Source organism: Polyergus mexicanus, unplaced genomic scaffold, assembly GCF_030449975.1.
Source record: "Polyergus mexicanus isolate NDT 795.1 unplaced genomic scaffold, iyPolMexi1.0 SCAF_42, whole genome shotgun sequence".
NCBI lineage: Eukaryota > Metazoa > Arthropoda > Insecta > Hymenoptera > Formicidae > Polyergus > Polyergus mexicanus.
The window spans coordinates 51,779-67,405 of NW_027223362.1; the positions used below are offsets into that span (position 1 = coordinate 51,779).

Below are 15,627 nucleotides of genomic sequence, written 5' to 3' on the forward strand. Positions count from 1 at the left end.
TTTCAATGTCTTAACATGGGTAAGTAAATCACAAAAATAATATATTACGATGTAATATTTAACAATTATTAAGATGTAACATGTTTGTTTGCAATTAAAATTTAACAATTTTTAATTTACACATATGTTGATATTCTTAAATAATTGTTAAAACATAAAACAAAGTTAACACGTATAATATCTTCAGTTTGTGAATTTTGTAATCCTTTGAGTTACATTTATTAGGTATAATGACTAAATTTTGATTAAACTAAACTAAAATATAGTAATAATACTGTAGGAAAAAACGTGTAAAATAAAGATCAACAATTTCTCTAGAGATTTTATTTTTATTTGTTTAGATCAAATAAGCAAAAATATTATTTAAGACTATGTATTACACGAAATTATAAAATAATGTAATTATATACGAGTATTCTTTTTAAATATTGGTAGGTCGAGCTTTAATGAAATTTCCAGCATTCATTAAAACAGTCCAAAAATGCGACACAATTTTAAGACCTTACGGTATATCGGTGACGGATATTCTAACAAATGAAGACAAAGATATTGTCGATAACGTAGTTAGTTTATTTGTAGGCCTTATTGGATTACAGGTACAAACATATATTTATAAATAAAATATATTGTCTATAGTATATGCTGCAGGACTTTTTTGTATTGTCTCATTTTTTACAAAGTATCTTATATTTAAAGACCAATATTTTATAAACAGCTAAAATTAACTATAAAATATATAACTAAAATCATAAAGAGTTTATTACATATACATAATTATATACATAATGCTAAATTTGTAATATTTTATAATCAGATTTTATTCAATAGAAAAATACATTAGAAAGTTGTAATAAAAAATTATATGTATTACAGATCGGAATAGTTGATCTTTTAACAAGTATTGGTATCATTCCTGATATTATAATGGGTTATTCCATTGGCGAGTTGATTTGTGGATATGCCGATGGATGCTTGACGGCTGAAGAAACGATCATGTTAGCATATTATGTCGGCTTAGCATTTCTTAAGTCAAAAATAATAGAAGGCTTAATGGCCGAAATTAATCTCGATTCCAAAACTGTGAAAAATCTCTGTCCATCGGATATTGATGTAGCATGTTACAATACCTTATGTAATTCTGTTGTGAGTGGACCAACGTCCTCTGTAAGAGCATTCCTCGCTAAGCTACAGGTTTGTAAAAACGCTTAAATAGTATTAAATTATATATATACAGAGTGGCCTACGTAAAGTGTTACAAGCTAATAACTCTAAAAATATTTGTCAAATAAAAATATTGTTTAGGAGAAAGTTTCATGTTTTCGAGGAGCCTTTCTAACTACATAAACGTAAAATTTTCACCGCTCCTTTATAGCTTATCTCAAGAGCTTTTCAAAACACTATAATAAAATATTTTTTCATTAAGTACTTTTTGAGTTATTTTATATCGTAATCTGACATATTTTGATATAAAAAATAAAATATCTTGTTAAATATTTAATTTTCGATAATCTTGCCGTAATACTTTTATGTATAGAATAATGAGACAAATCAATTCGTGTAAAAAAAATTATATATATATATATATATATATATATATATATACATATATATATGCTTACAATTATATGTTTAATTTTAAATAAATAATAAAGTTTATTCTTATTCAGAATGACAATATTTCTGCAAAAGAAATTTCCTTTGGACATATACCTCTTCATAGTCGTTACGTCGAGCCCGCAAGAATTAAACTTTTGGAATACTTGAATCAAATATTGCCACAAGTGTCTCCAAGCTCAAAGTGGTTGAGTGTACCAAATGAGTCTTATGAATGGTTCAGTGAATTTCCAAAGTCAAGTCTAGCAGAATATTATGCAAATTATTTGCTAGCCCCCGTATTATTTTCAGAAACTTTACGCTTTATTCCAAACGACGCAGTGACGATTGAGATAGCGCCGCACGATATTCTACAATACATTCTTAATGATTCTTTAGATACCACAGTGACAAATGTCGCTTTATACAAATTCTCTCACAAACCGAATATTGAAATATTTTTACACGGAATTGGAAAACTTTATAATGCAGGATTACAGCTGCAAATCGCAAATTTATATTCAGAAGTTAAGTTTCCTGTAAGTCGTGGTACACCGATGATTTCTCATCTTATAAGGTAAATTCTACTTAATGTAACACAAGATTTTTCAGTCATATTCGTTATAGAAAAATAGTGAAATTTTAAGAAGCAGAAAATTAAATTGTATTATTTTTAACAACAGTAAAAGAAACGCGATATAATATTTTATATATTGTTTAATTAATGATATTTATTGTAGATGGGATCATTCCAAAGATTGGTATACGTACCGTTATATCGGACAAAGAACAATTGACAAAGGAGAAGTAATTGTTACTATTAATGTGTTAGAGGAAGATTTTATATATATGACTGGACATGTTATTAATGGAAAAAATTTATTACCGGCTACAGAATATCTTTTGCTTATATGGAAGATGATGGGCTGGTTAAACAAACAAAATTATCTCGATATACCAATTATATTTGAAGATGTCAATTTTCTACGCTCTACAATATTATCAAAACAAAACTCAGTCGATTTAATTCTTATGATACAAAAAGGTAACTTGTACAATTAAATTAATCTTGCAAACTAGATATACAAAAAATGAAAAATTTTTGCATAAAATACAAATGAAAGAGACTATATAATATACATATAATTATACATATAATAACAATTTGTATCCAATAAATAAATTATTAGAGCAATCCGTCAATAGTATGACCGTAGATTTGAGCAGGTAAATACAGTATTAGCACTAACTGATTTACAAGAAACTGATATCGATATTCTTACAGGTAGTGGCAAATTCGAGATAATGGAAGGAAGCAATGCTGTCGTTACTGGAACAGTACGAATTCCAATTAATATTGAAGACGAAAAAATATGTATTACATTTATTGATCGTAATGACAATGATGAAGAGGAGATGAATATGAAAGATATCTATAAAGAATTGAAGTTTTGTGGTTATCAATATACTGACGAATTTCGTGGATTAAAAAGCGCGTCAATTAGGGGAAAAAATGGTCATATTGTCTGGACTGACAACTGGACAACATTTATTCACAACATGTTACAGATGATGATTTTAGGACTGGATTCGAGAAATCTCTTTGTACCAACCAGAATTCGTAAAGTAGTAATCGACCCAGAATCTCTTATAGAACAAATTGAGACGCTTCCAAATGAAGAAAAACGTATGTTGCAGTAATATAAATAAACACAATATTTAGCCCGATATTATTTTCCGAAAAATATATGTATAGAATTGCACTATTGTGTCATATTGCAGAAATCCTTGTACAAAATTATAAGCATTTAGATGCTTTGATATCCGGAGGAATTGAAGTAAGCGGCGTCGTGGCTACAACTATATCTCGCCAACAAAGATCAATCCATCCCGTTCTTGAAGAGTACAAGTTTGTTGCTCATCGGGATCTAGATATAATGTCTTTAGAGGATATAACAAGAATGTCGGTGCATATTGCGGTCGAATGTTACAATATGATAAACGTAAAAATCATCGAATTTTTGGAAGATAGCGATCAAGTGATGCCGGAGGATTTAAATTGTTTATTTGTGAATAAAATTCTAGATGATTTACCGCAAATTCAATCCGATATCAAACTGATAGCAACACATAAGCGATTCAAAGATATCACCTTGCCTGACAATATTTCTACAATAGAATTTGATGAACTGACAAAAAATCAAAATTGTTTGATGATTATAGGTTTTGGAATTTTAACAAAAAATAAAAACGAATTATACGAACAATTATTATCTGTCATAATGTCAAAGGGATTTCTTCTAACAATCGAAGAGTTGGATGCTATTTATGATTACTCATGTCTGGATAAGTATGGGTTAAAAGTAATTTTGGAGAAATGCACCAACGATAAGACAATTATATTATTAAGAAAAATACACAATATTAAGAGGAATGAGCAGATTGTGCTTGTAAACAATTATGAATTCTCATGGATAGACAGACTTAAATCATTCATGAACGTAGAAAATGAAATTACGAGAATTATAATCGTTGCAGAAGGGGACTTTGATTGTAAATTGTTTATGAAAAGAACCAGGTGGTAAAATGATTAGAGGTGTATTTATTCAAGATAAAGATGCGCCTATTTTTTCATTGCAAGAATCGTTGTACATGAAGCAACTACAACTGGATTTGCCCATCAATGTTATACGTTCTGGTAGCATTTGGGGTTCTTATAGGCATTTTCCATTACCATTACTACAACCGAAACTCGTACAGAGTGCTTATGTTTCTCAAATGGTACGTCAAAAAGATTCAGTATTTAAAAATTGCAATAATGTTTTGTGATATTTTTATTTATAAATTAAGTAATGATTTACTGTAATTTTAATAGGATTAAAATAATTGTTATATTTATTTATTTTAGGTGCGAGGTAATCTCAGCACTTTTTGTTGGGTGCAAAACAGAATATCTATGATCAACAATGACGAAGAAAATCTGATAAGAATAGTTTACGCGTCTATCAATTTTAGAGATATCATGATAGCTAGTGATAGACTCATTTCGACTTCTGTCGCATCTTTCGAACGAAATAATAGCTTTTTAATCGGAATGGAATTTGTTGGTTTTAATAAAAATGGACAAAGAATAATGGGATTGTGTTCAAATGGGTAAGATAGTAAGATAGGTCACGCACAGATGTTAATTAATATATTTTTAGTAAATAAACAGTTCAACATATTTTTTTTATTTAAGTTAATGAAGCTTCTGATGAAATAAAAAAATGAAAAATTATTATATTTTGCATGTTTTTTTTTGTATATATAGGATATCATTGAAAATAAAAAATTTTTTTAAATGTAACTTTAATATAATAAATAATATAAATCATTATTTTTAGGTTTGCAAATATTTGCGTAGCTGATAAATATTTCAGTTGGATCATACCTGACGAGTGGACGATGGAAGACGCTGCGACGGTTCCTTGTGTATATACCACTTGCTATTATGCTTTGTATTTGAAAGGTAAAATGAAGAAAGGCGACAAAGTATTAATTCATTCTGGTACGGGAGGCATTGGTCAAGCAGCAATTAATCTTGCACTTAACCAAGGTTGCGAAGTATTTACAACGGTTGGAAGTATCAAGAAACAACATTTTATAAAAAAAACATTTCCTTCTATTCCCGAGGATCATATCGGAAACTCTCGAGATACAAGTTTTGAACAAATAGTTATCCAGAAGACGGAGGGTCGCGGAGTAGATATCGTATTGAATTCTTTAGCTGAAGAAAAATTGCAAGCATCCATCCGTTGCTTAGCAAAGGGTGGTCGTTTCCTCGAAATTGGAAAGTTTGATATGATTTCCAATAGTCCTTTAGAAATATTTGCATTCTCAAAAGGCATTAGTTTCCATAGTGTAATATTGGATAATTCTTTTTATGACAGACCAGAAAATAAGATAATATTGTCGAATAAACTAATAGAAGGTTTAAAGGAAGGAGCTATCAAACCATTGTGCAGAAAAGTCTTTGAAAGAGATGAAATAGAAGCTGCGTTTAGATATATGGCTGCTGGAAAGCATATTGGCAAGGTATGATCATTTTTTCGTATACGTACAATAGAGATATACGTACAATATATATATATATAGTTTTGTTCTCTTTATGTTATCGTTTATATTACAAATTGATAAAAACTATCTTCGTTTTTTGTTTGTGATATATATATATATATTGCTACGACTTTTCTACCGTCTCGCGGCTGAGCGATAAACGCGGCCGCCGACTCGTTCTCTCCGTTGCGCGGGTGTAAATTGCGTCGACGAACAGGAGCTAATTCGCCGAAGGGGAAAAGCGGAATGGTCGTTGACAAAAACGGGAAAACGGAGAAAAAGGGGTCCACGCGCCAGGTGGGAACGGGATGTTAGGAGTTCCGCGCGTACCGTGACGAGATCCGAGAGATAATCGCGAGAATCGAACTTGGGCGCCAGATACGATCTTTCACGTATCAATTCACGAAACACGCGAAATAAACGCGAGGTAAACGCAAAAGCAAGTTGTCGGAATTCACGGGCTGGCTAGCTCGCCTAACGGTAGAGGGGCAGGGCGAGTGTTGATCGAACGCGATAATTTATGCAAGAGGCGACAATTACGGAAACGACAAACACAACTGAAAAGAAACTCGCCAATTAAACAAAGAGGTTAACAGATTTATTATAATAGCGGGAGCCGCAGCTCCTCGAGAATAGTAATGATAAACCACGCGGATATACGGCTGCAGTAAAAGAAACGCGGCTGCGAGACTGGGTGTTAGACGCGGGGCGCGAAACCCCGTAATGCGTACGCCGAGACCAACCCGTTAGATCAGCCGGAATGTCCGCTCGGCTTGAATTACGCCTCGCACTGCGAAGAAATTGAATATTACGTTCTTCTATAATTCGGGTGCAAGACCGCATCAATTCTCGATATTGCCTCGCCAACGGCGATATTATCGCCCGCTATTACCGCGGAATTATTACGACGCAACTTAAGATTAACAGGCACTTAATACAACGCAGACAGGCTTCGATTTCGGACGGACATATTACGCAGAATCGAATGCTCGGCACACACACGCACGCAATTCATGCAAGAATCGCGAGGAAAGTCTCACCAAAACGCGCTCACAATTTCGAGACGCGGTGCTTTACAGCCGACATGATACGTCAAATTTACGCGATTCACACTCTCACGTAACCCGTATAATAATCGCGAAAGACAGATGCATCGGGCGTGTACGCACAGTTTCGACGCGAAGATTCACTACCGAGAGACAAAAAGAATATAACAAATTGACGCGAATCACACTCACACTCAGACGACCGACATACCGTACGAACGAGTCTTAAACGCTAGACGTGCGAGACCCAACGCAAATATAATCTACGGAATTCGAATCTCCAGAGAGACGACACACGGTTTCTTAAAAACGCGAGGTAATGTCTCGATCCGCGGAAACCGATACTTTCGAGGTTCCGGGGCCCGAATCGCTTGACGACGTGGCCGTGACGCGAAAATCTACACTAAAGAATCGGGCTTAGCCCGTACACCAAAGTACGAATTCACGGCGACGACGACAGAACGAAACGATTCCGGGCGCAATCGCGAGTGGCGAATATGGCGGAGGGTAACCTCACCGGTACTCTTCCTCCCGTCGGGACGGTCAGGGGTCGACGAAGTCCTCTCGCGCTCACAATTCTTCGCCGTCGATCGCCGGGATCCTCTCCGCTCGTTCACGCAGCAACGATCTCGCAATTGTTCTCGCCACAACCAGTCCTCTCGATTACGCCGTTACTCGCACGCAAGCTCACGCCAGTCCCCTCCTGGATCGTCGCGATCCAGAATCGATACCTGTGGGCCGGCCGGGGCTGCGCACACGGGGTGCGTATTATCGCGACCAATCACGCGTTATCACGCGTTGTAGCCGGCGGGCGGCGCGCTCACGGTCGTAACGGGGATGCGCGCGCCCCCGGTATTACGAATAATAATTCGCTGGGGCCCGTTCCGCGGGGCCGTCGCGAGGTCTAAGGCGAACGGCTTGGCCGGAAACATCGCTGCCACCTTTCTTTCCGTCTCTTCCGGGGCCGCGTCACGCCATCGGGTGCAGGATTGCAGTCCCCCCGCGGAGGCCGTATCCGCACGGGCCTGAGCCCTTGCGCGAGGATTTTCTCGCTGTCCCGTGCGTCGCGCATCACGTGTGCGGGTCCGGATCCCGTCGTGACGTAGCTAGCTTGGCCGTTAGATAATTTGGATTTCCAAATTGCTGGCTCCTTGCCCCTCTAAGATCTTCCTTGATTGGCGATCGTAGTTTCCGTGACGTTTCAGCGACTCTCCGCTCCTTCGCCGATGAGGCTCCCAAATGAATTATTCATACGAAAGAAAAGCATAAACTAAATTAATATTAAGCTCGAAATCTCAATTAATGACGCCTCTCTGGAGGTAACGGTACGGTTCTCGCAATGATTCGACTGGCGCGGCCTTTTAGTCCGCGCTTTTCGATCGGAGAGGGACTCGGCGGACGCGCGCGAGACGGCAACGTCACAATATATATATATATATATATATATATATATATATATATATATATATATATATATCATAAACAAGAAACGAAGACAGTTTTTATCAATTTGTAATATAAAAGATAACATAAAGAGAACAAAAACTGTGTGCCCTTTTTTGAGAATTTAATAGTAAGAAAAAACGAACATATATATACAAAAATATTGTTTTATATTTTGAAATATATATATATATATATGTATATATATTTCAAAATATGAAACAATATCCTAATAAATTAATATTATTTGCAGATAATGATAAAAATTCATAAAGAAGATGAACTCTCGGATGCACCTATACTTGCACATCCTCGGTACTGCCTGGAACTACGGACACTACGGTATTGCCTGGAACATAAATGCTACATCGTTTTAGGTGGTCTAGGTGGTTTTGGTCTAGAATTAATTGATTGGTTGATTTTACATGGTGCAAAAAATCTTGTAGTGACCTCGCGAACTGGAATAAGGAACGGGTATCAGCGATCAAGAGTAACATTATGGCAATCTTACGGTATAAATGTACAAATCGTTACAGCTATTGATACTTCGAGATATAAAGACTGCGAATCTATATTAAAATTTGCCGAAGAACAAGGTCCTGTGGATGCTATATTCAATCTCGCAGTTGTATTGAAAGATGCCATATTCAAGAATCAATCCCCACAAACATTCGAAGAATCTTTCGTGTCAAAGGCATGGACGACGAAAAAGATGGACGAATTATCGAGAACAATTTGCACTCAACTTCGTCATTTTGTCGTTTTTTCTTTCGGTTCATGCGGAAGAGGTAATGCAGGCCAAACAAATTATGGGATGGCAAATTCCGTAATGGAAAGAATTTGTGAAAGAAGAATGAAAGAAGGTTTACATAGTTTGGCTATACAGTGGGGACCAATTGATGAAGTTGGGCTTGTCGCAGATGTGCAAGAAAATGACAAAGAAATTGGTATTGAAGGTTTATTGCAACAAAGAATATCCTCTTGTTTGGACACATTAGAAATATTTTTACTACAAGATCGGCCAATCGTAAGCAGCATGGTTGTTGCTGAGAAAAAAATTCTAGCCAAGCAATGAATCCACTTGAAGCGGTTGCAAATATTATAGGTGAGTTTATAAACAATTGTAATATAAAAAATTTGTGACAAAACATTTATAGAAAGTAAATTTTTATTCAATAATATTATTAAAAATATATTATATTGATATAACAAAGTGCATTAAAGAATATACAAGAAATGTAAGCTTTAATAGTTGTTAAGATGAAATAATGTCTGATTAAAAATATATCAAAATATATAATTTTTAAAATAGGATTGAAAAATATAAACATAGTGGCACCAAACGTATTACTAACTGAGCTAGGCATGGATTCAATGATAGCGGTAGAAATTAAACAGACATTGGCGAGAGAATTTGATATTTTATTGACAGAACAAGATATTCACAATCTCAGTTTTGCTGCACTTCGAAAAATGACAAATGCAATCAAGCTAGACAAGACGTACGCTGCTGCTGAAGCTGCTACAAATAATTTGGACGGTTTCAAAATATTAACACGAAAACTTAAGGATTCTGATTTCAATCCAGATATTTATGTAGAACTTGATACAAAAAGGAACGTCGCTGGAAACATAATATTCCTTATACCAGGACTCGACGGATCTGCAAGCGTATATAAATTGATAGAATCGAAAATTAAATCTTTGGCGATATGTTTGCAACACGGTGCACTTTATATGCCGGATGTTGCTCATTCAATAATGAAATCAGCAGCATATCTTCTGCCTGTATGTAATTATAAAATAATCTATTTGAAATCGTTATTTAAATTGCTGAGTATTTAAACAACAATATTTGATTATACACCCGCTTTCACGCTTTCTTTACGTACTATCTTATATATGCTTATGTTTATTTTTTTAGTATATAATGGAGAAAATGGAAGATCAAAAAGAATTTTTAATAGTGGGTTATTCATTTGGATCCTTAATTGCTATTAAGTTAGCAAGATTATTAGAAGCTAAGAATTTCGTTGGACGGTTATTACTTATAGATGGAGCTCCTGATTGGTTAAAATTTTTGATTGAATTTCCTAATTATACTTCACAACAAGAACTACAAAATGCCATTCTACTTCATTTCATGAAAATGTATCTCGAATCTGACAATGAAATGGTTAGTCAATTATTAAGACCACATTATGATTTTTTACTACGAAAATGGTTTATGTAATTGAGTTCATATACAATATATATGAAAGAGTATAGAAAATTATTTATTAAAATACAAAATTTAAATATGGTTCTGAAATATGCATTTATAGGCATTATATGCATTTTTATATGATAAAATACTTTTTACCTTATATAAGGTAATATCTCATTTATATATAATACAAATTATAGGAGCTTTGAAAGACTTGATTAAATGATTTTCAACGAGTAAGAAAGAATGATAATAATGACAGTATATAAGAATTATACAATATTTACAATGATTGAAATATAATGTTTATTTTTTGAGCATATGTGTAAAATGCATATCAAATTGAAACAGTAATCCTTAATTACAAATTATTGCTAATAATTAAAAGATAAAATAATTTGACTTACATCCCAGACAGCACAAGGATGTCCTTAGAACGTCCAAAGGGCATCCAGGACATACATGTAGGATATCCTCAGGATATCCCATTGTAATCCTCAGATCTCCTCTGGATGTCCTGAGGAAGAGTAAATGATAGCCGTATATTAACCTCTGGAGAATCCAGGGAGATCCTGTGGAACATCCTAAGGATTTTTATAGGATATGTTAGGGATATTTTTCGTATGTTTCAAGGAGCAAATTTTAAAATTTAAATATAAATTAAAATTATGTTTTGTTATTTACTGCCAATATTAAAAATCTAATATTAAAAATAGTTCACCGTTCTTTAATATTTGAGGCTTTCGTGCTGTACATGAATATTTTAGGTTTGGCTCCCGGGTTTGAGTTGTGTAATATTTTCTAAACAATCCACAATATCTGAATTCCCTATGTTGGGATTGCATCAGAAATTGAACTGATAGAAAATAATTACATTTGTAATTTCCTGTCAGTTGCTCTTTGCAAGCTTTATATAATTCTCATGACCAAATCTCAAATACGAGTTCGCGTGTCGCATAGCGGTAAACAAACGAACTAGCGGTTGAATATTATTGTTTGTGAAGTTTCTGGAATGTTGCGAACAGTAACATTTCTCATAAAATATTAAATAAATAATAATTTTGGATATATAAAAATGTGCGCATCAAATTCAATTATTAATATTAAACGAAATTAATGTTAACAATTAATTGCATATGTATATGTCCTCCGGAAATCCAAAAGACATCTAATATAAGAGACAGGGCAGATATATCCTACAGACATCCAGGGGTTATCCAGTGGACATTTATAGGACATTAATACTTATTATAATACTTAAGATTTCTAAATTATATTAAATAGCCGACACAACTAAAAATAATTATGTATGCATATTAAATTTTTATAAATATATTTATAATAATATCTTAAAACATCCTACAAATGTCCTGAACCGTCCTGGACATATTCAGGATGATCCTGAGGATGTTTTGTGCTGTCTGGGATAGTTCAAAAATAGAGAAAAACTAATTAAGTAATAAGAATGCAGACATGTAGTATGTCCGAAATGTAAAAATATAGTCTCAATTTTAAGTGTAGATTACCATTTTATTAATATTTACATAAAATACAATAATTATGTTATTTACAGTCTGTGTTAGAGCTAAATAAGTGCAGTACATGGGAGGAAAAATTAAAACTATTTACAGCTCACCTCTCGGAGAAGATCAATGTATTAAGTGTTGAAAATCAAAAATTCTTATGTACAACAGTTTACGATCATCTAATGGCTGTACAAAATTATGATATATCTTTATTGCCACCTTTAAAATCATCTATAATACTGTTAAAACCTACACTTACGCCCATCACTTTTTTTGAAGAGGATTATGGTTTACATAAGGTAAACTTTTGATTAAAGAGTACACAAACACATTTTATCATTTTTATGATGTTTTTTACAAGAGAAATTATTTTTAGGTTACTGAAGGTGCAGTGAAAATACATTACGTACAAGGTTCTCATATCACAATGATGGACAAAGTAGCATCATTTATTAACGAAGAATTCTAAAATAAATAGCTCTGTATCAATATTAAATTATCACTTAAAGAATATTATTGGAAAAATTATATAATTAAATATGTTTCTATTAAAAAAAATATAAAATTTGTAAAAATGTGGATACGTAAAAGTATTTGACAAAATAAAAGTTAGATCTATATATATTTGTTTATATGAGTATGCTGTTTGTCCGATAATAACTGTATCACGGGTACCACTGTACAGCGGGTTTGAGGACGAGTAGGGAAGTTTTCTATCATTTTGCCAGAATTAATGAGAAATTAATTTTTAAAAATTGACTAATCCGTGGGAGTAAAAGTACGCGGCGAAAAAAAACATTCCACTTTTACGCGATTGCTAGATACGATACATAATTAAACTTGATTATTAATTAATTATTGATTGCTGGATTACTAATTTCAGTGTGTTTTATCGCACAGAAATTATTGGGAAAATCACATAATGCAAGAGAATTTTTCTATTCAGTTTAATTTGTTTTACTTATACAAAAATGCTGGTGATACAATTATGCTTATACGCATCAATATATATATATATATATATATATATATATATATATATATATATACATATGATTATGCTATTATACATATTCAAGATCTAAAAGAAAGAGAATCCAGAAAATAAGAAGAAAAATTTATTACTAGCTTACAACGTCCAAAATAATTATTTCACAATTATGTTTGAAATTAAAAGCAGACAACTCTAGCAAAAATAGAATTCTATAAAACTAACTAATGATGACTGCGACTTATACTAGAGAGAAGAATATGATATTTTACAATATCGGTGAAGAAGAGATACATAAATATATTCTAAAAATATATTCTACATGCAATTCTTACTATTTCATAATAGATTAAATTGTTTTTTAAAACTGCATGAATAATTATAATATTACATGAATAATCCTGCACACATAAGAGCATATACGAATTATTTTATATATAACCATATATGCTAATGATTTATTTATAATAAATAAATAATCAGTGCATATGCTCTTATGCAAAATAACTCGTGTATGTTCTTATGTGTGCAGGATTAGATACATAATCAAAATTCAAAATTATTAATCTAACTTAAATATTACAACAAATTTGCTAATATAAAGAAATGTCTATTAAGAATGTCTATTAAGAATGGCCCAGTAAGAGCCCAGCGCAGTATTAGAGACGCATATAAATTTATTGTAAAAATAACTCAATGTAACATAAATAAGCGTAGAACGGACGTTTCGGTTAATCTTTTAGCTATCATCAGCGCATGGATTAAAATTAAAATTAACCGGAAGATAAATCGTTAAAAAATCCAATCAATATTCATTAACTTTCGAATATGTAAGTAATGGAGAAATTGGCCATCTTATCTGTTACGTCCTGGCGATTCCACGATTCCTTCCTTCCGCAAAGTGTCGGCAATGATCGTCGATTGGTGAGACAAACGATCGCTCAGTAAACAGACCAACGTAAAAAGTCGGTGAAACCATGAAGGTTTCCTCAAGATAATATAAAATTTTCTAACGAGATACCCAACAAACACAGCTGCATCAATAACAATATAAAAGTTTCTAACGAAATACCCAACAAACACAGCTGCATCTATAATAATAAACATTTTCCAACAAATATTCAATAAACACAGCTGCATCAATAGCAATATAAATTATCATAGGAAAATAGGACCTTTTCTTAATCTGAACACGTGCAAGGAATCTTCGAACGAATATCAAACTCATCAATGGACGATCACCACGGGTAAAACGTGAAAAGTAGGAGAAACACCCACTTAACGAAGATACTGGCACATTTTTAATTTGCTAAGATCGAAAAATCCCCACTTTTGCGCAAATTCAGTTCGTCAAAGTTTTGGAAGATTCCCACTCTTAGAATTAGAATACGCCCCAAAAAGAAGATTATAAAAAGAGAACTCGCAAACACATCACGCACTATTTCTCCGGTCTTCAACTTCACGCAGTCTTACTTTGTGCTTTTGCACCGTAATTCACGAGTTAGGCACTTGTGCCACCAGTGTCCTTACTTGGCATTATCTCCAGGCCAACCACGAATCGAACATCAGGCTGCCGATATGAGACACAGAGCGAAACACAGTACAAATTGGCTACCCCTCTACCTCTGAATTACTACTTAAAAAAATAAATTTAATTGAATAATAGTTCTTTTCCTCCTTTTTGTCTTGTTTCTTATTTAACTCAAAACTTTCCTAAGAATGTCTCATTCCTTTAAATCATCAACCCGTTCGGGCGATAAGTCTTAGGAAGTTTTAACTCCTGATCTTAATCTAACACGTATGCGAGCGACCAATTTTATACTTCTGATCGTTATTAACATATACAACTTATTTACTTATACTTATTGAATTTGATTTTATTTTTTTTATCCTTTAATCAAATACATTTTTATATTGTATTAACCAGTCGGAGCACCTAAATGTTAACGATAGAATCTTTCCCTTGCATTCTGACTGATGCCCTCCGTATTAATGTAACACCTGCAAATTAAAACACACACACACACACACACACATGCATTCACCGAGAAATTAGAATCAACAATATTTTATTTTTTATTTTTATATAATCATGTACATCCATTATTTATTTTAAAATATGAATAAATTCATACTTTGTTTATTTAAATAAAAGAATTACTCGTTATTAAAACCTCCATTAATTCCTAGTCGAAATATCGCACTTGATCCCATCCCGCGTAAAAGAGATTAAATTCTCTTACCGAAAAGGGACTACCGAACAAACATCTGAATAACCAGCGTAATAGCGACTCAGTCGTTTATCTGTTTTTCAGATTTGTCAGTTTCGACCCGATTCCAAACGCCACGAGATGTTTAACTTCGGGATAATATAGGATAGTTGTTACGCCCTTTCGTCGACTCATCCTTCCCCGAATCTGGACGTAACATATCAATAGCAGTGATGCGTTTGAATATATCATGACGATTGAGAGATCTTGGTTGTACGGTTTTTAATATTTTGCGGTTAATCGACTAACAAGAGGACCTTACAAACTCGAAAATTCTGATTTTGATGAAACTTTACAGACATGTAGGGGAGTCAATAGATAAATTTAGAAATTTTTAGTTGCTGCCCGAAAACTGTTCTAAGGGGTGAAAGCATCCTCATATGTAGAGCGGCTTTTTGTTATTCTCGGTATATCTCAAAAACTATGAGATATCATGAAGTGTTTTATACAAAAGTTT

At 33.3% G+C, this 15,627-nt stretch overlaps 1 protein-coding gene across 1 annotated transcript; it reads left to right on the plus strand.

Moving 5' to 3' along the window:
* Positions 1–12,529, plus strand: LOC138943809 (fatty acid synthase-like). Its single transcript, XM_070314748.1, is given in 16 exon segments — positions 1–19; positions 436–596; positions 874–1,191; positions 1,668–2,170; positions 2,334–2,638; positions 2,879–3,280; positions 3,376–4,147; positions 4,149–4,374; positions 4,502–4,746; positions 4,977–5,667; positions 8,431–9,232; positions 9,235–9,282; positions 9,490–9,965; positions 10,102–10,353; positions 11,957–12,208; positions 12,286–12,529. Coding segments are annotated over 16 exon segments (5,550 nt in total). The 5' UTR covers positions 1–15; the 3' UTR covers positions 12,379–12,529.
* The last annotated feature ends 3,098 nt before the right edge of the window (positions 12,530–15,627 follow it).